Source organism: Ovis aries, chromosome 18 (genome assembly GCF_016772045.2).
Source record: "Ovis aries strain OAR_USU_Benz2616 breed Rambouillet chromosome 18, ARS-UI_Ramb_v3.0, whole genome shotgun sequence".
NCBI classification, from domain to species: Eukaryota; Metazoa; Chordata; class Mammalia; order Artiodactyla; family Bovidae; genus Ovis; species Ovis aries.
In genome coordinates, this window is record NC_056071.1 from 67093652 (window position 1) to 67119621 (window position 25970).

The following is a 25970-nucleotide window of genomic DNA, read 5'->3' on the forward strand; positions in this document are numbered from 1 at the left end:
CGCCTTGACGTCCAGCTCGGCCGCGGGCAGCTCCACGCGGACCTCACTGGTCTTGACGTCGGCCTGCACCGAGGGCAGGGTCACCTCGGCCTGGGCCTTGGGCAGGGACACGTCCACGGCGGCCTCGATGGCCTTGCTGGGCGCCGACACGCCGAAGGACGGCATCTTGAACTTGGGCATTTTGAACTTGCTGTCTCTGGCGGCCACCTCCTTGTCCCCCAGGGACACGTCGGCCTCCAGCTTGGCGCCCGGGGCCTGGCTGTCCACCTCCACGCTGGGCAGCGACACCTCCACGTCGGGGGCGGCCACCTCGGCCTTGGCGCCCTTCAGGTCCAGCTTGGGCCCCTTGATGTCCACCTGCGGGGCCTTGATGTCCACCTTGGGCAGCTTGACGCTGGGCATCTGCACCTTGGGCAGGTGCGCCTTGATTCCGACTCCCGCCGCCCCTTCCTTGAGCTCGGCTTCGGGCAGGGGCCCCTCCGGCAGCTTGACGGCCACCTCGGCGCCCTTGACGTCCAGCTCGGCCGCGGGCAGCTCCACGCGGACCTCACTGGTCTTGACGTCGGCCTGCACCGAGGGCAGGGTCACCTCGGCCTGGGCCTTGGGCAGGGACACGTCCACGGCGGCCTCGATGGCCTTGCTGGGCGCCGACACGCCGAAGGACGGCATCTTGAACTTGGGCATTTTGAACTTGCTGTCTCTGGCGGCCACCTCCTTGTCCCCCAGGGACACGTCGGCCTCCAGCTTGGCGCCCGGGGCCTGGCTGTCCACCTCCACGCTGGGCAGCGACACCTCCACGTCGGGGGCGGCCACCTCGGCCTTGGCGCCCTTCAGGTCCAGCTTGGGCCCCTTGATGTCCACCTGCGGGGCCTTGATGTCCACCTTGGGCAGCTTGACGCTGGGCATCTGCACCTTGGGCAGGTGCGCCTTGATTCCGACTCCCGCCGCCCCTTCCTTGAGCTCGGCTTCGGGCAGGGGCCCCTCCGGCAGCTTGACGGCCACCTCGGCGCCCTTGACGTCCAGCTCGGCCGCGGGCAGCTCCACGCGGACCTCACTGGTCTTGACGTCGGCCTGCACCGAGGGCAGGGTCACCTCGGCCTGGGCCTTGGGCAGGGACACGTCCACGGCGGCCTCGATGGCCTTGCTGGGCGCCGACACGCCGAAGGACGGCATCTTGAACTTGGGCATTTTGAACTTGCTGTCTCTGGCGGCCACCTCCTTGTCCCCCAGGGACACGTCGGCCTCCAGCTTGGCGCCCGGGGCCTGGCTGTCCACCTCCACGCTGGGCAGCGACACCTCCACGTCGGGGGCGGCCACCTCGGCCTTGGCGCCCTTCAGGTCCAGCTTGGGCCCCTTGATGTCCACCTGCGGGGCCTTGATGTCCACCTTGGGCAGCTTGACGCTGGGCATCTGCACCTTGGGCAGGTGCGCCTTGATTCCGACTCCCGCCGCCCCCTTCCTTGAGCTCGGCTTCGGGCAGGGGCCCCTCCGGCAGCTTGACGGCCACCTCGGCGCCTTGACGTCCAGCTCGGCCGCGGGCAGCTCCACGCGGACCTCACTGGTCTTGACGTCGGCCTGCACCGAGGGCAGGGTCACCTCGGCCTGGGCCTTGGGCAGGGACACGTCCACGGCGGCCTCGATGGCCTTGCTGGGCGCCGACACGCCGAAGGACGGCATCTTGAACTTGGGCATTTTGAACTTGCTGTCTCTGGCGGCCACCTCCTTGTCCCCCAGGGACACGTCGGCCTCCAGCTTGGCGCCCGGGGCCTGGCTGTCCACCTCCACGCTGGGCAGCGACACCTCCACGTCGGGGGCGGCCACCTCGGCCTTGGCGCCCTTCAGGTCCAGCTTGGGCCCCTTGATGTCCACCTGCGGGGCCTTGATGTCCACCTTGGGCAGCTTGACGCTGGGCATCTGCACCTTGGGCAGGTGCGCCTTGATTCCGACTCCCGCCGCCCCTTCCTTGAGCTCGGCTTCGGGCAGGGGCCCCTCCGGCAGCTTGACGGCCACCTCGGCGCCCTTGACGTCCAGCTCGGCCGCGGGCAGCTCCACGCGGACCTCACTGGTCTTGACGTCGGCCTGCACCGAGGGCAGGGTCACCTCGGCCTGGGCCTTGGGCAGGGACACGTCCACGGCGGCCTCGATGGCCTTGCTGGGCGCCGACACGCCGAAGGACGGCATCTTGAACTTGGGCATTTTGAACTTGCTGTCTCTGGCGGCCACCTCCTTGTCCCCCAGGGACACGTCGGCCTCCAGCTTGGCGCCCGGGGCCTGGCTGTCCACCTCCACGCTGGGCAGCGACACCTCCACGTCGGGGGCGGCCACCTCGGCCTTGGCGCCCTTCAGGTCCAGCTTGGGCCCCTTGATGTCCACCTGCGGGGCCTTGATGTCCACCTTGGGCAGCTTGACGCTGGGCATCTGCACCTTGGGCAGGTGCGCCTTGATTCCGACTCCCGCCGCCCCTTCCTTGAGCTCGGCTTCGGGCAGGGGCCCCTCCGGCAGCTTGACGGCCACCTCGGCGCCCTTGACGTCCAGCTCGGCCGCGGGCAGCTCCACGCGGACCTCACTGGTCTTGACGTCGGCCTGCACCGAGGGCAGGGTCACCTCGGCCTGGGCCTTGGGCAGGGACACGTCCACGGCGGCCTCGATGGCCTTGCTGGGCGCCGACACGCCGAAGGACGGCATCTTGAACTTGGGCATTTTGAACTTGCTGTCTCTGGCGGCCACCTCCTTGTCCCCCAGGGACACGTCGGCCTCCAGCTTGGCGCCCGGGGCCTGGCTGTCCACCTCCACGCTGGGCAGCGACACCTCCACGTCGGGGGCGGCCACCTCGGCCTTGGCGCCCTTCAGGTCCAGCTTGGGCCCTTGATGTCCACCTGCGGGGCCTTGATGTCCACCTTGGGCAGCTTGACGCTGGGCATCTGCACCTTGGGCAGGTGCGCCTTGATTCCGACTCCCGCCGCCCCCTTCCTTGAGCTCGGCTTCGGGCAGGGGCCCCTCCGGCAGCTTGACGGCCACCTCGGCGCCCTTGACGTCCAGCTCGGCCGCGGGCAGCTCCACGCGGACCTCACTGGTCTTGACGTCGGCCTGCACCGAGGGCAGGGTCACCTCGGCCTGGGCCTTGGGCAGGGACACGTCCACGGCGGCCTCGATGGCCTTGCTGGGCGCCGACACGCCGAAGGACGGCATCTTGAACTTGGGCATTTTGAACTTGCTGTCTCTGGCGGCCACCTCCTTGTCCCCCAGGGACACGTCGGCCTCCAGCTTGGCGCCCGGGGCCTGGCTGTCCACCTCCACGCTGGGCAGCGACACCTCCACGTCGGGGGCGGCCACCTCGGCCTTGGCGCCCTTCAGGTCCAGCTTGGGCCCCTTGATGTCCACCTGCGGGGCCTTGATGTCCACCTTGGGCAGCTTGACGCTGGGCATCTGCACCTTGGGCAGGTGCGCCTTGATTCCGACTCCCGCCGCCCCTTCCTTGAGCTCGGCTTCGGGCAGGGGCCCCTCCGGCAGCTTGACGGCCACCTCGGCGCCCTTGACGTCCAGCTCGGCCGCGGGCAGCTCCACGCGGACCTCACTGGTCTTGACGTCGGCCTGCACCGAGGCAGGGTCACCTCGGCCTGGGCCTTGGGCAGGGACACGTCCACGGCGGCCTCGATGGCCTTGCTGGGCGCCGACACGCCGAAGGACGGCATCTTGAACTTGGGCATTTTGAACTTGCTGTCTCTGGCGGCCACCTCCTTGTCCCCCAGGGACACGTCGGCCTCCAGCTTGGCGCCCGGGGCCTGGCTGTCCACCTCCACGCTGGGCAGCGACACCTCCACGTCGGGGGCGGCCACCTCGGCCTTGGCGCCCTTCAGGTCCAGCTTGGGCCCTTGATGTCCACCTGCGGGGCCTTGATGTCCACCTTGGGCAGCTTGACGCTGGGCATCTGCACCTTGGGCAGGTGCGCCTTGATTCCGACTCCCGCCGCCCCTTCCTTGAGCTCGGCTTCGGGCAGGGGCCCCTCCGGCAGCTTGACGGCCACCTCGGCGCCCTTGACGTCCAGCTCGGCCGCGGGCAGCTCCACGCGGACCTCACTGGTCTTGACGTCGGCCTGCACCGAGGGCAGGGTCACCTCGGCCTGGGCCTTGGGCAGGGACACGTCCACGGCGGCCTCGATGGCCTTGCTGGGCGCCGACACGCCGAAGGACGGCATCTTGAACTTGGGCATTTTGAACTTGCTGTCTCTGGCGGCCACCTCCTTGTCCCCCAGGGACACGTCGGCCTCCAGCTTGGCGCCCGGGGCCTGGCTGTCCACCTCCACGCTGGGCAGCGACACCTCCACGTCGGGGGCGGCCACCTCGGCCTTGGCGCCCTTCAGGTCCAGCTTGGGCCCCTTGATGTCCACCTGCGGGGCCTTGATGTCCACCTTGGGCAGCTTGACGCTGGGCATCTGCACCTTGGGCAGGTGCGCCTTGATTCCGACTCCCGCCGCCCCTTCCTTGAGCTCGGCTTCGGGCAGGGGCCCCTCCGGCAGCTTGACGGCCACCTCGGCGCCCTTGACGTCCAGCTCGGCCGCGGGCAGCTCCACGCGGACCTCACTGGTCTTGACGTCGGCCTGCACCGAGGGCAGGGTCACCTCGGCCTGGGCCTTGGGCAGGGACACGTCCATGGCGGCCTCGATGGCCTTGCTGGGCGCCGACACGCCGAAGGACGGCATCTTGAACTTGGGCATTTTGAACTTGCTGTCTCTGGCGGCCACCTCCTTGTCCCCCAGGGACACGTCGGCCTCCAGCTTGGCGCCCGGGGCCTGGCTGTCCACCTCCACGCTGGGCAGCGACACCTCCACGTCGGGGGCGGCCACCTCGGCCTTGGCGCCCTTCAGGTCCAGCTTGGGCCCCTTGATGTCCACCTGCGGGGCCTTGATGTCCACCTTGGGCAGCTTGACGCTGGGCATCTGCACCTTGGGCAGGTGCGCCTTGATTCCGACTCCCGCCGCCCCTTCCTTGAGCTCGGCTTCGGGCAGGGGCCCTCCGGCAGCTTGACGGCCACCTCGGCGCCTTGACGTCCAGCTCGGCCGCGGGCAGCTCCACGCGGACCTCACTGGTCTTGACGTCGGCCTGCACCGAGGGCAGGGTCACCTCGGCCTGGGCCTTGGGCAGGGACACGTCCACGGTGGCCTCGATGGCCTTGCTGGGCGCCGACACGCCGAAGGACGGCATCTTGAACTTGGGCATTTTGAACTTGCTGTCTCTGGCGGCCACCTCCTTGTCCCCCAGGGACACGTCGGCCTCCAGCTTGGCGCCCGGGGCCTGGCTGTCCACCTCCACGCTGGGCAGCGACACCCCCACGTCGGGGGCGGCCACCTCGGCCTTGGCGCCCTTCAGGTCCAGCTTGGGCCCCTTGATGTCCACCTGCGGGGCCTTGATGTCCACCTTGGGCAGCTTGACGCTGGGCATCTGCACCTTGGGCAGGTGCGCCTTGATTCCGACTCCCGCCGCCCCTTCCTTGAGCTCGGCTTCGGGCAGGGGCCCCTCCGGCAGCTTGACGGCCACCTCGGCGCCTTGACGTCCAGCTCGGCCGCGGGCAGCTCCACGCGGACCTCACTGGTCTTGACGTCGGCCTGCACCGAGGGCAGGGTCACCTCGGCCTGGGCCTTGGGCAGGGACACGTCCACGGCGGCCTCGATGGCCTTGCTGGGCGCCGACACGCCGAAGGACGGCATCTTGAACTTGGGCATTTTGAACTTGCTGTCTCTGGCGGCCACCTCCTTGTCCCCCAGGGACACGTCGGCCTCCAGCTTGGCGCCCGGGGCCTGGCTGTCCACCTCCACGCTGGGCAGCGACACCTCCACGTCGGGGGCGGCCACCTCGGCCTTGGCGCCCTTCAGGTCCAGCTTGGGCCCCTTGATGTCCACCTGCGGGGCCTTGATGTCCACCTTGGGCAGCTTGACGCTGGGCATCTGCACCTTGGGCAGGTGCGCCTTGATTCCGACTCCCGCCGCCCCTTCCTTGAGCTCGGCTTCGGGCAGGGGCCCCTCCGGCAGCTTGACGGCCACCTCGGCGCCCTTGACGTCCAGCTCGGCCGCGGGCAGCTCCACGCGGACCTCACTGGTCTTGACGTCGGCCTGCACCGAGGGCAGGGTCACCTCGGCCTGGGCCTTGGGCAGGGACACGTCCACGGCGGCCTCGATGGCCTTGCTGGGCGCCGACACGCCGAAGGACGGCATCTTGAACTTGGGCATTTTGAACTTGCTGTCTCTGGCGGCCACCTCCTTGTCCCCCAGGGACACGTCGGCCTCCAGCTTGGCGCCCGGGGCCTGGCTGTCCACCTCCACGCTGGGCAGCGACACCCCCACGTCGGGGGCGGCCACCTCGGCCTTGGCGCCCTTCAGGTCCAGCTTGGGCCCTTGATGTCCACCTGCGGGGCCTTGATGTCCACCTTGGGCAGCTTGACGCTGGGCATCTGCACCTTGGGCAGGTGCGCCTTGATTCCGACTCCCGCCGCCCCTTCCTTGAGCTCGGCTTCGGGCAGGGGCCCCTCCGGCAGCTTGACGGCCACCTCGGCGCCCTTGACGTCCAGCTCGGCCGCGGGCAGCTCCACGCGGACCTCACTGGTCTTGACGTCGGCCTGCACCGAGGGCAGGGTCACCTCGGCCTGGGCCTTGGGCAGGGACACGTCCACGGCGGCCTCGATGGCCTTGCTGGGCGCCGACACGCCGAAGGACGGCATCTTGAACTTGGGCATTTTGAACTTGCTGTCTCTGGCGGCCACCTCCTTGTCCCCCCAGGGACACGTCGGCCTCCAGCTTGGCGCCCCGGGGCCTGGCTGTCCACCTCCACGCTGGGCAGCGACACCTCCACGTCGGGGCGGCCACCTCGGCCTTGGCGCCCTTCAGGTCCAGCTTGGGCCCCTTGATGTCCACCTGCGGGGCCTTGATGTCCACCTTGGGCAGCTTGACGCTGGGCATCTGCACCTTGGGCAGGTGCGCCTTGATTCCGACTCCCGCCGCCCCTTCCTTGAGCTCGGCTTCGGGCAGGGGCCCCTCCGGCAGCTTGACGGCCACCTCGGCGCCTTGACGTCCAGCTCGGCCGCGGGCAGCTCCACGCGGACCTCACTGGTCTTGACGTCGGCCTGCACCGAGGGCAGGGTCACCTCGGCCTGGGCCTTGGGCAGGGACACGTCCACGGCGGCCTCGATGGCCTTGCTGGGCGCCGACACGCCGAAGGACGGCATCTTGAACTTGGGCATTTTGAACTTGCTGTCTCTGGCGGCCACCTCCTTGTCCCCCAGGGACACGTCGGCCTCCAGCTTGGCGCCCGGGGCCTGGCTGTCCACCTCCACGCTGGGCAGCGACACCCCCACGTCGGGGGCGGCCACCTCGGCCTTGGCGCCCTTCAGGTCCAGCTTGGGCCCCTTGATGTCCACCTGCGGGGCCTTGATGTCCACCTTGGGCAGCTTGACGCTGGGCATCTGCACCTTGGGCAGGTGCGCCTTGATTCCGACTCCCGCCGCCCCCTTCCTTGAGCTCGGCTTCGGGCAGGGGCCCCTCCGGCAGCTTGACGGCCACCTCGGCGCCCTTGACGTCCAGCTCGGCCGCGGGCAGCTCCACGCGGACCTCACTGGTCTTGACGTCGGCCTGCACCGAGGGCAGGGTCACCTCGGCCTGGGCCTTGGGCAGGGACACGTCCACGGCGGCCTCGATGGCCTTGCTGGGCGCCGACACGCCGAAGGACGGCATCTTGAACTTGGGCATTTTGAACTTGCTGTCTCTGGCGGCCACCTCCTTGTCCCCCAGGGACACGTCGGCCTCCAGCTTGGCGCCCGGGGCCTGGCTGTCCACCTCCACGCTGGGCAGCGACACCTCCACGTCGGGGGCGGCCACCTCGGCCTTGGCGCCCTTCAGGTCCAGCTTGGGCCCCTTGATGTCCACCTGCGGGGCCTTGATGTCCACCTTGGGCAGCTTGACGCTGGGCATCTGCACCTTGGGCAGGTGCGTCTTGATTCCGACTCCCGCCGCCCCCTTCCTTGAGCTCGGCTTCGGGCAGGGGCCCCTCCGGCAGCTTGACGGCCACCTCGGCGCCCTTGACGTCCAGCTCGGCCGCGGGCAGCTCCACGCGGACCTCACTGGTCTTGACGTCGGCCTGCACCGAGGGCAGGGTCACCTCGGCCTGGGCCTTGGGCAGGGACACGTCCACGGCGGCCTCGATGGCCTTGCTGGGCGCCGACACGCCGAAGGACGGCATCTTGAACTTGGGCATTTTGAACTTGCTGTCTCTGGCGGCCACCTCCTTGTCCCCCAGGGACACGTCGGCCTCCAGCTTGGCGCCCGGGGCCTGGCTGTCCACCTCCACGCTGGGCAGCGACACCCCCACGTCGGGGGCGGCCACCTCGGCCTTGGCGCCCTTCAGGTCCAGCTTGGGCCCCTTGATGTCCACCTGCGGGGCCTTGATGTCCACCTTGGGCAGCTTGACGCTGGGCATCTGCACCTTGGGCAGGTGCGCCTTGATTCCGACTCCCGCCGCCCCTTCCTTGAGCTCGGCTTCGGGCAGGGGCCCCTCCGGCAGCTTGACGGCCACCTCGGCGCCCTTGACGTCCAGCTCGGCCGCGGGCAGCTCCACGCGGACCTCACTGGTCTTGACGTCGGCCTGCACCGAGGGCAGGGTCACCTCGGCCTGGGCCTTGGGCAGGGACACGTCCACGGCGGCCTCGATGGCCTTGCTGGGCGCCGACACGCCGAAGGACGGCATCTTGAACTTGGGCGTTTTGAACTTGCTCTCTCTGCCGTGTCCGTCTTTCCCCTTTCCCTCAGTGTCTGTAGCCCCTGCTATTACGCTATCTTGTTTATCTGTTTCCTGAATTTGTGTCGTTCTCTGTCCTTTTCCTTCCTTGGCTGGTGACCACCCGAACGACGGCAGCTTGAACTTGAGGACTCTTGTCTTTCCCTCCGTCTCCTCCGTTTCTTGGTCCCCTTCCTTGCTGGCCTCTGCCGACTTCTCCACCGCGTCCTCCTCTCCTCCTCCCTGTCCTTTTGTCCGCTGTGTTGCTTGTGGTCTTTTCATCGTTTGTGACTCTGCGTCCCCTTCGTCGTGTCCCGTGGCCCTGGAGTCGTCGGCCGAGACCTGTGTCCACCAGGGTCCCCAGCGCACCGGGGCGGTGCCTTCTGCATCCTCTGGTACTGTTTCTCTGGCAACCCTGAACTTGGGCGTCTTTAAGCTGGGTATGCGGATGCGGACTTCTGGCTGGCCGTTCTGGTAGGTGCCCTGGTCTATGGAGCCGTGCCGAGTCAGCCTGGCAGTGCCCAGCTGTGGCCCCTGAGTGTCCTCTGTGGTTCCCTCCCTGGTCTGGCCCCGGACTGTGCCCACCTCTGCGTGTTCCTCCGCCAGGGTCTCCTCCAGGCCCCTGGCCTGTGCTTTCTTCCTTCGCAGTCTGGGTGCGGGTCCCTCGCCGGGCAGAGCAGGCTCCGTGGGGGCCTCGGCCTCCTCGGGCTGTCCCGCTTTCATGTCCCCTGTCTCGGCACGTCCAGCCGCTGTGATGGCCTCTTGTTCGGCCTCTGACGGCCCTGCCTCCTCCAGCAGCTCAGCTGGGCCTGCCCCGCCGCGGTCTCCCCTGCTGGACGTGCCCTTCCCTGAGACCACTCTGAACCTCAGGCTGGGGAACCGTCTCCTCCGCTGGCTTCCCAGCTCGTCCTCCCGGGCCTGCTCCTCCGCCGGGAGCCGGGCCTCTGTGTCTGTGCTTGTAGGCGACAGGTCGGGCCCCTGCCCCCGCTCATAGGCCTCTGAGGAGCTGTGGGACCTCCGGGGCCCTCGCTTGCCCTTCAAGGCTTGGAACTTGGGCCAGGAAAGCCGCTCCCGCTGGGCGCGCCGGCCCCTGCCCTCCCTGGGTGTGGGGAGGAGCCTCTGCTGGTCTCCGTCCCCCTGTGGTGTCTTCGTGGGGGTCTCTGTGCACCTGTCAGCAACATCCTGGTCCTGGAACAGGGAGAGCGAACCTGTTGGCCCTGAACAGGGAGGCGGAGGCCCTGGGCTCCGGGGACTGGAAGGGGCGGGGAGAAGCCAGCAGGGGCTGAGCCCTGCGGCCTGGGGCACTCACCTGGTCCTCGCCGACCCTCGGGCCAGGCTCAGCACTGCCAGCCACATCATCCTCAGCTGCTCCAGCAGGAAGCTTCCGTCTGATTTTGAACTGAACCTTGTAGGGCTCTGAGTACTGAAGGATTTTGAGAGCATCTTCATATTTAATGTTGTCGAAGAATATCGTTGTACTGAGTAGTTGATCCCCTGGACAAGGACAGAGTGGCCCGGTGCCTTAGTGCCCCCGCCCTCTGGAGCCTCACAGGAGGGGCCCACAGTGGGTGTGAGCGGAAGGCTGCCCACCCCTTCCGTTTACTAAGCCCCAGGTGGATAGGAACCCCTCATTTTCAGGCAGAGAGCTCAGCACAGAGAGTGGCCCCAGCCTGGACACGGCTGAGAGGTCTCCAGGGGCCATCCTGTGTCCACTGGGGCCCGTCCCCTGATGGGACCGTGGGGACACTCCCAGGGGTCACCCTGCATCCACTGGGGCCCATCCCTCAATGGGATCGTGGGGTCACTCCCAAGGGCCACCCTACGTCCACTGGGGCCAGTCTCCCTCCTCTGGTGAGACCATGGGGACACTCCCAGGGGTACCCTGTGTCCACTGGGGCCCACACCCTGATGGGACTGTGGGGTCACTCCCAGGGGTCACCCTGTGTCCACTGGGGCCCATCCCCCTGATGGGCTCGTGGGGTCACTCCCAGGGGCCACCCTGCGTCCACTGGGGCCTGTCCCCCTCCCCCGATGGGACTGTGGGGAACTGGGGATGGGCCCGTGGCACCTTCTCTCAGGCTGAAGAGCTTGGCCGCTGACGAGTCCTTCAGCACCTGCTTGACAAAGATGCCCTGGTCCCCACCGCCCGCGACACTGTAGCCGCTGGCCCCAGCCTCCACCTCCGTCTCCAGTGTCACTCCTGTCCCATCCTGTGTGGACTGAGAGAAAGCACAGCAGGGCCTTAGTGAGCACGTAGCTGTCCCACCACGGGTGTAGGTGCTGGGGGCTGCCTCCCCTGAAGCCCGGGGACCCCAGAGCACACCTGGGCCACGGTGTCCGGCTCTGGGAGAGGCCGGCGGCTGCCGCCTCTGCTGACAGCAGCCTCCCCTGGTCCCTGTCGCTGCTCGCCAGGGCTCAGGGGGACCCTGCCCGGCCGTCCAGGCCCAGCCGCGCTTGCTGAGCAGAGGAAGAGGCTTTGCTGGCACATGGCCAAGCCTTCCTCCACGGGCTCCCAGTTCATCGTCACCCTCATCCCCGGTGCCGCTCACTTACAAGGTGACACTCAGACCAAGGAGGGCCGTTTGTTGCTGCTGCTCATCGCTCCGTCGTGTCCGACTCTTTCGACTCCATGGACTGCAGCACGCCAGGCCTCCCTGTCCGTCACCATCTCCCAGAGCCTGCTCAAACTCTTGTCCACTGGGTCGGTGATGCCATCCAGCCATCGCATCCTCTGTCGTCCCCTTCTCCTCCCGCCTTTTATCGCTTCCAGCATCAGGGTCTTTTCCAATGAGTCAATTCTTTGCATCAGCTGGCCGAAGTATTGGAGTTTCAAGTTCAGCATCCCTCCTTCCAAAGAATATTCAGGACTGATTTCCTTTAGGATGGACTGGCTTGATCTCAGTGCAGTCCAAGGGACTCTCAAGAGTCTTCTCCAACACCACAGTTCAAAGGCATCAATTCTTCAGTGGTCAGCCTTTTTTATTGTCCAGCTTGCACATCCGTACATGACTATTGGAAAAACCATAGCTTTGACTATACAGACTTTGTCGGCAAAGTAATGCCTCTGCTTTTTAATATGCTGTCTAGGTTGGTCATAGCTTTTCTTCCAAGGAGCAAGCGTCTTTTAATTTCACTGCTGCGGTCACCATCTGCAGTGATTTTAGAGCCCCTCAAAATAAAGTTTCTCACTGTTTCCATTGTTTCCCCATCTATTTATCATGAAGTGATGGGACTGGATGCCATGATCTTTGTTTTTAGAACGTTGAGTTTTAAGCCAGCTTTTTCACTCTCCTCTTTCACTTTCGTCAGGAGGCTCTTCAGTTCTTCACTTTCTGCCATTAGGGTGGCATCATCTTCATATCTGAGATTATCAATATTTCTCCCCACAATCTAGATTCCAGCTTGTGCTTCTTCCAGCCCGGCGTTTCTCATGATGTGCTCTGCATATAAGTAAAATTAGCAGGGCGACAATATACAGTCTTGACATCCTCCTTTCCCAATTTGAAACCAGTTCATGATTCCATACCTGGTTCTAACTGTTGCTTCTTGACCTGCTTACAGGTTTCTCGGGAGGCACACAGATGATCGGGTGTTCCCATCTCTTTAAAAATTTTCCACAGTTTGTTGCTGATCCACATGGTCAAAGGCTTTGGCAAAGTCAGTAAAGCAGAAGTAGATGGTTTTCTGGAACTCTCTTGCTTTTCAATGATCCAGTGGATGTTGACAATTTGAACCCTGGTTCCTCTGCCTTTTCTAAATCCAGCTTGAACACCTGGAAGTTCTCAGTTCACATACTGCTGAAGCCTGGCTTGGAGGATTTTGATCGTCACTTTGCTAGCGTGTGAGATGGGTGCGATCGTCACTTTGCTAGCGCATGAGATGGGTGTGATTGTGCGGTAGTGTGAGCATTCTTTTGCATTGCCCTTGTTTGGGACTGGAATGAAAACTGACCTTTCCCACGCCTATGGCCACTGCCGAGTTTTCTGAATTTGCTAGCATATTGAGTGCTAGCATCATCTTTTAGGATTTGAAATAACTCAGCTGGAATACCATCACCTCCACTAGTTTGCTCATAGTAATGCTTCCTAAGGCCCACTTGACTTCACACTCCAGAATGTCTGGCTCTAGGTGAGTGATCACACCACAGTCATTATCTGGGTCTTTAAGATCTTTTTTGTACAGTTCTTCTGTGTATTCTTGCCACCTCTTCCTAACATCCTCTGCTTCTGTTAGGTCCCTACTGGTTTGTCCTTCATTGTGCCTAACTTAGCATGAAATGCTCCCTTGGCATCTCTAATTTTCTCGAAGAGATCTCTAGTCTTTCCCATTCTTTTGCTCTCCTCTCTTTTGTGTGTTGTTCGCTTAAAAAGGCTTTCTTATCTCTCCTTGCTATTCTTGGAACTCTGCAACTCTGCATGGGAATATCTTTCCTTTTCTCCTTTGCCTTTAGCTTCTCTTCTTTTCTCAGCTATTTGTAAGGCCTCCTCAGACAGCCATTTTGCCTTTTTGCGTTTCTTTTTGGGGGATGGTTTTGATCACCACCTCCTGTACAATGCCCGGGAGAACGCCAAAAACAGCATGACAGGCCTGAGCTCAGACATGACGGATCCTCGGGGTCTGGGAGAGCCCTGGAATTGCTGGCCTTGGGGAAGGCACTGTCAGTGACAGAACAGGCTGCCAGGCGGTGGTTTGCCTGGCTCCCCGGGAGCCCACAGAACCCAGCCCTTCCTGTGGTCTTGGATGCAACAGGCAGTGGCCATACCCACGGCACAGGTGGGAACACTGAAGTCTGGGCCCCTGGGTCCACGTGGCCAGTGGTCTGGACCCTTCCTCCTGAGTCTTGGGAGGCCGGGACCAGCGTCCCGGAGCCCCGCCCCCTGGCCTGATGAAGGAGGCGGCACACCCTTTCCCAAGGCACGGGGGCGCCCCGCCAGCATTCCTGCTCCTCGACATCTCACTCCGGCCCTGGACTCCCTGGCTGGAGCCCCTGTCAGGGGCTGTCCCATGCCCACCCCAATGTCCACTCGCCGCATGCCCACCTCCAGGTGGCTCATCCTGGAAAGTGTCCGCGAGTCCCCTGAGTCCCGCTTCCACCAGGACCTCCGCCTCCTCGGCGCGTCTTCCTGCAGCAGCAACAAACAGCGGGGTGACCGACCCTGCCCCAGCCCAGGGGACAGGAGGCACTCGGGGAGGCCCAGACGCCCGAACCTGCCTAGAGCCTGCAGGGTGCAGCTGCGTGCAAGTGGAGCCAGGCTCCTCCGGGGGAAGGCGGCTCTGGGCCTCGACGCTTCCCACGGGGCCCGGCCCCCACGTCCACAGGTAGAGGGGACAGAAAAGGAGCAGTGCCAGAGCGAGTCCTTTCGGGGAACCCACCGCTGCTGGCTTTGTGCAGTCACGTCCAGAGGTGGCCGCACAGACCCTGTCTGTGTCTCCTCGCCAGAGCCGCGTGTGTGCACACGTCCTGGGCCCCATCGCACACGGGGGCGTGAGATCTGTTCCCTACCTGCACACGTGTGCCATCTCTACCGTGTCTTGGCTGGCTGCAGGGAGGGCCCCAGGGCCAGGGCAGAGGAGTCAGAGGAGATGGCTGAGCAGGCACAGCTGCTCACGCAGGGCGATCCAGAGGCGGTGTGGCTGCCTGCGCCTCTCCCAGCTGAGCCCTCCCTCCGCCTGTGCCTGTCCGTCTGGGGGGCTTACCGGGAGTCTGAAGCCGGCACCCTCAGTCACGCACTCGTAGACGGGCGAGGAGCCCTGTGGCCGGGGACGGATGAGCTCGGGCCCTGGCCCTTCAGTCACCTGGCGGGAGGAGAGAAGCTCAGGCTACCCTCAGCCACTCGGCTCTGCTCAAGTCCAGGAAGGGACCGGGGTAGGGGATGGGGCAGGAGCGCGCACGCGCCCTCCCGGACCTCACTTACCGAGCGCTCCTCCTCGGATTCTGCATCTGGATGTCCAGGCTGCAGCTGCCGACCAGTCACTGCAAAGGGAGGGCTGAGTCAGTGGGGCCTTGCCGGCGGGTGGAGCGGATGGTGGAGCTGGGGGCAGGGGCCCAGGAGAGGCTGTGGACACCCGGGTGGGGTAGCCCTGGACCCTGGGCCTGGGAGCACAGGCAAAGGTCAGGGGGGACCCACAGTCACTGAGCTGGGGAGGCCACGAGACTGGGTCTGAAAGCAGAGAGCTGGGATGGGGGTGCACGCATCAGGTAGGCAGACTTCACAGATTTAGTCAAAGCAAGTTACTAAACAAACACACAAATAAAACAGTGATTACAATCCTGACGGGGAACCAGAATCCAGAGTCACTATAACATGGAAAGTGTAACGTCCAGCATCCAAGACGGAAGTGCATGGCATGCAACGAAACAGGAAAGTATGGTCTTTAGTGAGGAGCAAAAGCATTTGGCACAGACTCCAAAGCGAGATTCATAAATTTGCTCAAAAAAGTAAAGCAGAACATGTTTGAAGAATTAATGTAAAATATGCTGACCACGGCTTGATGAAGAATGTCATAAAGAAATTGAATTTTTTTTTAAATTGGAAATTCTGGAGTTGAAAATTTACTGGAGAGACTCCATAGCAGAGCTGAGATGATAGAGGAAGTGAAAAACTGGTAGGTCAGGGGAATCCCCTGGTGGTCCAGTGATCAGGACTCGGCACTTTCACTGCTAGGGCCCAGGTTCAATCCCTGGTCAGGGAACTAAGATCCTGCAAGCTCTGTGGTGCAGTCAGCAAAAACACTTGCATATTAATAGAAATTGGTCAATTTAATCACCCTAATGGCAGAAAGGGAAGAAGAACTAAAGAGCTCATGATATGGGTGAAAGAGGAGAGTCAAAGCTGGCTCAAAACTCAACATTAAAAAAACTAAGATCATGGCATCTGGTACCACCACTTCATGGCAGATAAAAGGGGAAAAAGTGCAAGCAGTGGCAAATTTTATTTTCTTGGACTTCAAGATCACTGGAGACGGTGACCACATCCATGAAATAAAAGACGCTTGCTCCTTGAAAGAAGAACTATGACAACCCTAAATAGTGTATGGAAAAGCAGACACACCACTTTGCTGACAAAGGTCCGTACAGTCAAAGCTATGGTTTTTTCAGTAGTCATGTACAGATGTGAGAGTTGGACCATAAAGAAGGCTGAGCGCCAAAGAATCGATGCTTTTGAATTGCGATGCAGGAGACAGCTGTTAAGAGTCCCTTGGACAGCAAAGAGATCAAACCAGTCCACCCTAAAGAAAATCAACCCTGAATATTCGTTGGAAGGATTAATGCCAAGGCTGTAGTGCCAATACTTTGGCCACCTGATGTGAAGAGCCAGCTCATTGGAAAAGACCCTGATGCTGGGAAAGACTGAAGACAAGAAGGAGAAGGGGGCAACAGAGGATGAGATGGTCAGATAGCATCAACGATTCAACGGACATGATTTTGAACGAACTCCGAGGAACAGCGGGGACGGATTAAGGCCTGTGCACTAAATCTGCCCTGTTGCTTGTTTTGTAAGTGAAGCTTTGTTGGGTCACAGCTACGCTCATTCATTTGCATGCTGTCTACAACTTCCGCTGCGCTACAACCAGGGAGCTGCGAGAAAGAGCGCACGGTCTGCGAAGCCGGTATGCCGCTGCCCACGGGATCACAAGGTGTTGGACACGACCTGGCGACTGACCAACAAAAACCAGTGTAAATAGCAAGGGGGGAAGACTGAAGGAAAACGAGCAGAGCCTCAGAGGCCCATGGGCGACATCAAGAATGCCAATTATGTGTAGCTGGAGTCTCAGAAGGAAAAAGAGAGAGGCAGAAAAATATTTTTGAGAGAATATTGGCTGAAAACAACCTGCAAATCTCAGAAGCTCAACAAACCCGAGCAGGATAAACACAAAGGGACCCAGACCTAGACAATCACATCAGAATGTTCACAAGAAAGGGACAATTGGAAAGCAACAAGGAAAAGTGGCCCATCGTATTTAACGGGACAACGATGCAATTACTGTCCAAGGTCATGGAAGCCAGGAAACAGTGGAACAATAGACTCAAATTGCTAAAAGAGAAATGTTTTCAAATGTGAATTGTATATCTAGTAAAGTATCCTTCAAAAATAAAGACAAAATAAAGACATCCGCAAGAGGACAAAGACAAAGAGAATTCACTGCCAGCAAGTCTTCTGGAAGAAATGCTAAAGTAGCCCGTACCAGATACTAACCCGTTTCTACAGAAAGAAGCGGAGAATGCAGAAAACGGCCACACGTGGGCAAATACAGAAGACACAGCAAACATGTCTTTCCAATGAGAACCTAAAAATATATCTCATTCCATCTTTTAACTTCTTTAAAAGATACAAGATCATATAAAGCCAGGGTTTGCACACTTCTGTTGTGACAGGTCAGACAGCACGTATTTCAGGCTTTGCAGGCCATGGAATCTTTCCTGCAGCTCCCTGGTTGTAGCTCAGCAGTAGCTGTAGACAACATGTCCATGGATGAGCGTGACTGTGATCCAGAGAAACTCCACCTGCAAAACGAGCAGCCTGACGGATCTGGTGCTCAGGCCGCAGCCCGGCAACAGCCCATATAGGGTGGCGATTACACAGTCATATTGCTGGGATTATAACACACAGGCCACAGCACGGCAACAGCCCATACAGGGTGGTGATTACACAGTCATAAAGCTGGGATTATAACACACAAAGATGTGATATATGTGGCAATAATGCCGAGAAAGAAGGGGCAGGATATATGTTGGATCAGTGTCCATAGTTTAGCAGAATTAGGTAACTGCTAGGGACTACCAGTGGGAGTAGGCTTGGGCTACAAACAGGCTCCAGAGAATGGGGGGTGGCGGGAATGTTCTAAAACAGGACAGGGTGATGGCTGCAGAGCTCTGTAAAGTTACTGAAATGACTGAATCACGCATTTACGATGGCTGAGGTTTAGGGTATGCAGATACACCTTAGTAGACCTGTAAAAGGAAAAGGTAATTAACTGCATAAAACAAAACAAAACATAGAATCTAACACCTGTAGGGGCAGCGCATACGACAGCTCTAATAGGAAGGAAGGAGCTGGGTAACGGAAGGTCCCACTGCAAAGTTCTCACATTATACCTGAGGGAGCGAAACGCGATTGGAAGACACACTGCGAGAATAGAAAATACGTGGTTTACACCATGAAGTAGCCGTTAAGGTGGAAAAGATGTGCAGCTAAAAAGCCAACAGCAGACATAAAATACGATACTAAAAATGTATGTGTGTAAAGTATACATTAATATAAATGACAAAATAATAAAATATACATATAGTATATATACAATACATATGAGTGTATTATTGTATATATACATGTAGAATAATTTGTATACACAAAAATGTATATAATTTGGATAGATACAAATTATATGTATAATTATATGTATAATGTATATAATTTACATTAATACAATTATACATGTATGTGTACAATTTACATTAATATCTGTCTAGTATATAATTATATACATTTAATGTATAAATACATATCAACTTATAAATATAAACTTCATACTTATATTTGTAACGTATGTTATTAAGCAGTTATATACATGTGTGTGTGCTAAGTTGCTTCAGTCGTGTGTGACTCTGTGAAACCCTATGGACTGCAGCCCACCAGGCTCCTCTGTCCATGGGATTCTCCAGGCAAGAATACTGGAGTGGGTTGCTGCGCCCTCCTCCAGGGGATCTTCCCGACTCCAGGATCAAGCCCATGTCTCTTATGTTAGCCTAGCAGGTGGGTTCTTTACCACTAGTGCCACCTGGGAAGCTATGTATATATATTTAAGTAACTCTAAAACATGGTAACGGAGAAGGCAATGGCAGCCCACTCCAGAACTCTTGCCTGGAGAATCCCATGGGCGGAGGAGCCTGGTAGGCTGCAGTCCATGGGGTCACGAAGAGTCGGACACAACTGAGCGACTTCATTTTCACTTTCATGCATTGGAGAAGGAAATGGCAACCCACTCCAGTGTTCTTGCCTGGAGAATCCCAGGGATGGGGGAGCCTGGTGCGTTGCCATGTATGGGGTCACACAGAGTCGGACACGACTGAAGCGACTTAGCAGCAGCAGCAGCAGCAGCAAAAACATGGTAAGGAATGAGGGGAAGAGGAGAAAGAATGGATTGAGTAAAATTAGAAAGCAACTAGCAAGATGGTAGGGTTTAAGCCACCCATATTGACAATATATTAAATATAAAAGGACTTAAAATTCCAATCAAAAAGGTAGAGATTGTCAGATGAACTTTAAAAACCAGCCCTGATTACATGCTATCTAGGCAAAATGGACTCTAAATAAAAAGAAGTGATGTGATAGTCGCTCAGTCGTGGCTGGCCCTTTGCAACCCCATGGACTGTCCATGGGATTCTCCAGGCCAGAATACTGGAGTGGGGAGCCTTTCCCTTCTCCAGGAGATCTTCCCAACCCAGGGATCAACCCGGGGTCTCCTGCATCGCAGGCGGATGCTTCACCAGCTGAGCCACCGGGGGAGCCCTCGAATGGGGAAGACGACACTACACGGGCGTGCGGCGCGCACTCAGCCGCGCAGGCGTCTCTGGCTCTCTGAGACCCCATGGACTGTGGCCCGCCAGGCTTCGCTATCCATGGGGACCCTCCAGCCAAGAACACTGGAGTGAGTTACCATTTCCTTCTCCAGGGGATCTTCCCAACCCAGGGATCGAACACGTGTCTCCTGCATTGGCAGGCAGGTTCTTTACCACTACTGCCACAAGGCAAGAAAAGAAAAATATCTAATCGTTTCAAAATAATAATCATTTTTAAAACTAATCATTTCATAATAATAATAATAAAGGGCACAATTCATAAAAAAAAAAAACGACACCTGTATACACCTAATAATAGGGGCAAAAACACTGAAGTGCAAACTGGGAAAGCTGAAAGGAGAAATAAACAAATCCACACTGAAGACAGAGACTAGCACTCCGCTCAGTGCCCGGTAACCTTCCAAAACAAGACAGGGAAGGAGAGGACTGGCCCACCCGTCAGCCAACAGGCCACACCGGCACACCTGGAGATCACGCCATCTGACGGGGGCAGAGCACATGCTCCTCTTCACTGAGATGGCCCGTTTAAGTATCTCAATAAATTTAAAATAATTTAAACCATTTACCGTCAGCTAGGTATTCACTCTGACCCCCGACAGAACCAAGTCAGTATGACATAAACACAAATATCAAAGGAAAAGAATAGAAAGTCTACAATAGTCCCGCACTTTGTAAGATCAATTGACTGTTTACAAAGCAGCCAAAATATTCCAATAGAAAATTAATGGTCTTTTCAGCAGCAGTGCTGGGACAAGTGGATACGTATTTGGGGGGAAAATACCTGGACGCTTACTTCATAGCATGTGGAAAAATTAAGTCAAAATGAACCAGAGCTAAATGTAAAACTTACAACTGCCAGGCACTAGTGATGGAATTCCTTTGGTAGGGGGCAGGCCAGCTGGGGAGAGGCCTCAGGAGGGGGCTAGGGGTGCCGGTTACACCAGTGTGTCCACTTGGGCAGAAGGCACTGAGCTACACTCCAATCACTTGTACCTTTTCCCCAAAAATGTTTCAATTCTACATAAAATTGAAATGAGGAAATTTTAAACTGAATGCCAATAAACTTGAAAATACAGAGGAATTGGACATATTCCTAGAGACACACGGGCCAGCATCGCTCAGGAGAAACCAGCTATGCAAATAGTCCTGTGATGATTCAGCGATCAAAACCCCTCCTTAAAACCGGTCCACCAGCGTCTGCAGGCCCAGCGCCCCCTGAATTGCACTCAAGATTACAGGAGAAGCGCCCAGGATCTTAGAGACTCCAGCCAGGCTCAGAGAACCCTCCCTGGTTGAACACGCGCTGGTGAGGAGGCGACACCTGCCAACCGCGGAGTTCCCACCGACCCCTGCTTGCAGGGCTTGGAGCAGGCGGGGACCCCTGGCCCACGGGCTGGTCCCCAGTGCGCCCCTGTCCCCATGGAGCCCGCGGGGGAAGCCCAGGCCTAGGGGGACTGCAGCTATGGCGGCTCCTCTCTGGCCAAGTTGCCCGTGTGACCCGAGCAAGCCCGTCCACCTCTGAGCCTTGACTTCCCCGGATGTTAGAGAGCTGCTATGCCCACGGAGAACCAGAGGGGTGCAGAGGCCGCGGCGCGGCGGGGAGCTGGGAGCCAGTCCCGGTGGATTCCGGGCCGCCCGCTGGAAGGGGAGACCCAGGTCTGCTCCACGCCGAGCCCGCTGCCCTGCGGAAGCCACGGGCGAGGGCGGCGGACCCCGCACCGTCCGGCCGCAGTCTCCCCGTCCTGCCCATCCCCCAAGTGGGCGCGCTGGGTGAGCGCCTGGGAATCGGAGGCCGGAGGAGGAGCCACTGGCCGAGGTGCTCAGCTCGCGGGGCCGCGCGGGGGCTGGACGCGGCGGGGGAAGGCCAAGGGTGGCCGAGCCCCGGCCCCGGGGCCCCCGCCTGGCCGGACGGGTGGCTCCCCGCTCCCTGTGCCCCGCGCTCCGGGCTGGGGCACCGGCCGAGGGGCGGAGAGCTGCGCGGACCCGCCCAGGAAAGCAGCCCGGCCGCCCCCAGCCCGCATCCTTCTCTGAGTCACAGCAAAACAAGGCCGGGACCGCCCTCCGAGCCGGGCTGGCAGGCGTGTCCCTGCGGGCGCGGGCGGCGGCCTGCCCAGAGCCGGATCGCGGCTGCGGGAGGCGGGGACCCCAGGCGGTGTGCAGCCGGACCTTGGCCTGGGTGCTGCGGTGCAAGGCCCCGAAGTCAGGCGGGGATACCCCAGGCCCCAAGAAGCTGTACCCCCAGACCTGCTCCCGGGGAGGTTGGAGGCTGAAAGGAAAGGCCGGGGGAAACCTGAGGGCCCGGGAACCTGGGGGCCAGGAGGCTCAGCCCGCCCAGCTTGGGCTGGACTAGCGCCGCTCCCGCTGCTGAGGTCCCAGTTGGCCTAGTTCTGCCCTCACAATACCACCCCCCACCACCACCCCCCGCCCCCTGGGCGCCAGAGCCCTACAGCTAAGGTAGGAACCACAAGTGGGGGCTCAGGGAGGCAAGTACAGGCCGACCCCAAGGTCAGGCCGGCAGGAAGGTGCAGGGCTGTGGCTGTAAGTTCTGGGTCCCTCTGCACCCCTTAGGGCAGAACCCCAGGCTGGCTGGAGCCCAGCCCAGAGACGCACAAACAGGAAGGAGGAAATCCTGCCTGCCCCAGGGCCAGACGGCCAGCAGCCCTGCCAGCCTCGGACCTGCCCCCACGGAGGGGAGAGGAGACCTCCTTGTAGCCCCGAGCTCTGTCCTGCCAGTCCCCACGTCCTGTGGGGCCCCCGCACCCTGAGTGCACGGGAGGAGTCCCAGCAGCTGGCCTGACCCGGCCCTGCCCCTGCAGAGAGCCCAGACCCAGCAGGCGCCTGGAATAATGACCGGTAACATAAGGTCCACTCTGCAGAGGAGGAGGTGGAGGCGACTCGCTGAGCCAGGCCCAGCCGGTCCGGCTGCTGGCACCTGCTGCCTCGCCCAATGCTTGTCCCCTCCTCCTCAGGGCTCAGGCCTGGCCCCGGCCCCAGCACCCCAGTTGGGCTACATACGCACCCCAGCTAGTCCACGGCCTCAAACGCTACCTACTGGGGGGCTTGGGGGGTAGGGGTGGGCAACACATTATCAGAAAAGCTTCACTCCCAAGAATGGCAGTCCTCTCGGGTGGGGCCTCCAGGAAGCATCTGCGGAGCGGGCGGGGCCAAGGAGCAGCCCGACGCTGGCTGGGGGACAGCTGCAGAAAGGGGGCGTTCACCTGGATGACTTCCCTACACTCACCTTGTCCTTGGGGCCCCGGACTGACCTGGCGACTCTCCCGCCAGCCCCAGCCAGGGGGCAGTTCTTAGGGGGCCCAGCGTAGGGCCATTCATGGGCGCAGCAGGCTTGCCTAAACAGAACCCAGGTGTGCACCTGACTGACCGCCCCAGGAGCCGGGCTCCAGCCTCCAGGTGGGCCAGGTGTGGGGCGAGTTTACTCCGGCAGCGGTAGGACCAGGGGCTGTCAGTGCAAGGAGAGCGGCCAGCAGCAGGGCCCTCGAGAGTGGCCTGAGTGTCCGCCCCGGGGTGCGCGTGTGTTCACAAGCCGGGAGGCGTGTGTGTCCGCCCCTGGGGTGCGTGTGTGTGTGTTCACAAGCCTGGAGGCCTGAGTGTCCGCCCCTGGGGTGCGTGTGTGTGTGTGTGTGTTCACAAGCCTGGAGGCCTGAGTGTCCGCCCCTGGGGTGCGTGTGTGTGTGTGTGTGTTCACAAGCCTGGAGGCATGTGTGTCCACCCCTGGGGTGCATGTGTGTGTGTTCACAAGCCTGGAGGCGTGTGTTCATGGGGTCTTCATGCCCATGTCGGGTGTGTGTGTGGACAACGTGCACAGCCCCAGGTGAGCCCCTGGCTGGCCCAGGCTCCCTCCACAGGGGACACTGCCCTTGGGCTGGGAGCCCAGTGTCCACAGGGGCGCCCGGGACACCCTGCCTCACCCCACCCTGGAACGTCAGGAGGAAAGGGCTGAGCGCAGCTGACTTGTCATGAGACCTCCAGACTTTCTGAAGCAAAGCCCGCAGGCGGTCGAGGGCCCGCCCTGCCTCCCTGATATTTCTCAAGAGAGGTCTGCTGCTTGGGATGGCAGCCTGGGCTTCGGCTCTGCTTGCAGGAAGGCCTCGGTCCCCCCGGCCCACAGCCACCTCCACGGCAGCCCTGGTGGCTTTCAGGCCACCCTCTCCAGCCTGGCTGGCTGCCTGGCCCACCAACACCGGTGCCCTCCCCGGACCTTCGGAGCTGCGCTCCAGACCAGCCCTCTCTCCCGACCTCTGCCCTTTTCATATGCGGCTTCCTCTGCCATCTCACCGTCCAGCTTGGCCACCTTGTCATCATCTCTGGCCACTCCCTGGTCCCTGGTCCCTGGAACATTCTCCCCAACACTGGCATGCAGTAGGTGCATAATAAACGCAGAGCCAGGAGTAGGTGGGTAGAGGAAGGGACAGTGAGCCCCGCCCAGCCTGAGGGTGCGGCGGGGTCTCAAGGGCTAGGAGGGAAAGCAGGTGAGCCCAGCGCATCGCCTTCTGCAGCTGGACACTCGGAGGCCTGAAGGCGGCTCCCAGACCGCCAGCTGCATGGGCCTGGCAGCAGAGAGCATTGTCCTGACCCTCCCGCCCACCCCAGCAGGCCCAGCAGGCCCGAGTCTGTCTGTGTCCAGGTGAAAGGCCAGCACCCAGATGCCCAGCGCCATGGGACCCTGGGACACCACCGCAGGCCCCCACGGCCCGCCCGGCACCTGCAGATAAGCGTGGCTGAAGCGCCTTCCCCCCCTCAGGCCCTCAGCGCATCAGAGCGTCACCTGAAGGACCCACCCTCGGCCACACAGCCCGGCTGGGGGTCTGCCTTTTCTGGGACTGAAACGGCCATGCTGACCACAGTGACCCTTGGCCACCAGGACCTGACCAGCCTGCCCCTCCAGCATCAGCTGGGCTGAGGAGGGCAGACTCAGGGAGATGGCGATGGAGATGCCCAGCCCAGCTCTGCCACCGCCCCCCACCCCCCGAGTCGCCCCCTCCACCCTGCAGGGGTGGCTGGGCGCCCCAGGGCTGGGCCCAGGAAGGGGGCAGGGGGCAGGGTGCAGAGGGTGGGTACCGAAGACCGCTCAGCTGCTTACCGAGGCAGACGTCCTCCCAAGTTGCCCCGAAGTGAAGATCCAGACTCCCAGCTCCCTGGGTCTGTCCTCCCGGCTCCGCCCCTCCAAGCCCCGCCCTCAGGCCCCCTTCCCAGGCCGGCCCAGAGTCAGCCAAGACCTCTCCCTGACCGAAGGGACCGGGCGGGCCCCCTCACAGGCCCCCACAGCTGGGCTAGGCTCCTCCCGCTCAGTTTCAGGAGCAGGGGGGGCCCCGCCTCTCCCCCAGAGTGCCCCCCCAGTCAGAGCAGCTGACTGGGGGAGGAAACACCAGCATGCTCAGGGATGCGGTGAGTCATTGCCACCGCCCTGCCCTGGCCTGGCCCAGCCCAGTCTTGCTGTGTGGACAGACTCGCTGTCACACAGGACCATCCAGGCAGGCTGGGCACCAGCCTGGGCCAGAGGCTGGGGGGCTGGCAGGCCGGGGTGCCGGGGAGGGATGGAGGCCCTTCCCGGACGGACTAAGATGGCTCCCTCTGCGGGGGCAGTGCCTCACAGCCCCTCAGGCTCTGCGGAGACCCCCGCCCAGGGCACAGCCAGCCTCTTCCACGGCCAAGACCACAAAGGCCAGAGCAGGGCCAGATGGAGCCTGTCCATGGCCTGGGCCAGCGGCCTCGGGGAAGGCGGCCTTGGCCACTGCCCCCTGGCCAAGCCCCTCGAGGGCAGCCTGACCCTGGCCACCCTCTAGCCCTTTCAGCCAAAACCCAGCGCCCAAAGTTCCAGGGCACCTGATGAGCTAGCTGGGCATGGTGGTCCCTGGAACCAGCGATCATCCCCAGCCCCCCACAGTCATTGGGTGTATGCGGCTGAGCAGCACCTGCGGAAGCCCCCTGCTCCCCGGAGCCCGCCTGCCCAGCCTGCCAGCCCCTGTTGCCTCACCTTCCGCCCCCCAGAACTCCCTGCCCCTGGGGACCCCTGAGGGGGCGGGAGGACGGGGGCTCTGGCTGCCAAGCCCTGCCCTGAGCCAGGGCAGGCCCAGCAGGCCCCGGCAGGCCCACAGACTGTACTATCTGCTGGGTCCCAGGGCTGCCCCGCCCTGCCCCCCACGGTCCCGGGGGCGGGGCCCCGCGGGCACCTGCACCCCACAAGCAGGCTGGAGCAGGCCTGCCCGCTGAGGGGCCCAGCAGGGGTGCAAGGGTAGCGAGAGGTCAGGCCCAGCCCTAGGAGGGGTCAGCCTGCACCCGCGCCCCCACCAGACACACCCGCCAGCACCAGCAGCCACAGGGCTGGGGCTGCCTCGAGGGACCGAGGGCAACAGTCACCAAAAGAAGCCACTGGAGGCTAGGCTGTCCCGAACAGGGGAGCTGAGCGCAGCCTTAAGAGCGGGGGACGGCAGGGACGACCCCCGGCTGCTCAGAAGGCTCCGGCTAGCTTGAGGCAGCTGGCACTGCCCGGGACACGGGTGAGAGGCTGCAAGGGAGACCGGCACTTAGGCCACTCCTGGCGGCCCCCTACCCACCCCACAAAAACCTAGCGGTTGTAAACGACTCTGGTTGCGCGAGAGGAAAAGCAG

General features: G+C 61.4%; 1 protein-coding gene across 1 annotated transcript in view; it reads right to left on the reverse strand.

Moving 5' to 3' along the window:
• The window catches only part of AHNAK2 (AHNAK nucleoprotein 2), a 40689-nt gene that overhangs the window by 8432 nt on the left and 6287 nt on the right, over positions 1-25970 (reverse strand). Inside the window, 18 exon segments of the mRNA XM_060401534.1 lie at positions 3-2867; positions 2870-2957; positions 2959-3599; positions 3602-3874; positions 3877-5017; positions 5019-5539; positions 5542-6390; positions 6393-6764; positions 6767-6847; positions 6850-7050; positions 7053-7488; positions 7490-7993; positions 7995-9947; positions 10069-10253; positions 10828-10978; positions 13799-13882; positions 14457-14555; positions 14675-14733. Of these exon segments, the coding sequence (XP_060257517.1) occupies positions 3-2867; positions 2870-2957; positions 2959-3599; positions 3602-3874; positions 3877-5017; positions 5019-5539; positions 5542-6390; positions 6393-6764; positions 6767-6847; positions 6850-7050; positions 7053-7488; positions 7490-7993; positions 7995-9947; positions 10069-10253; positions 10828-10978; positions 13799-13882; positions 14457-14555; positions 14675-14733 (10503 nt within the window).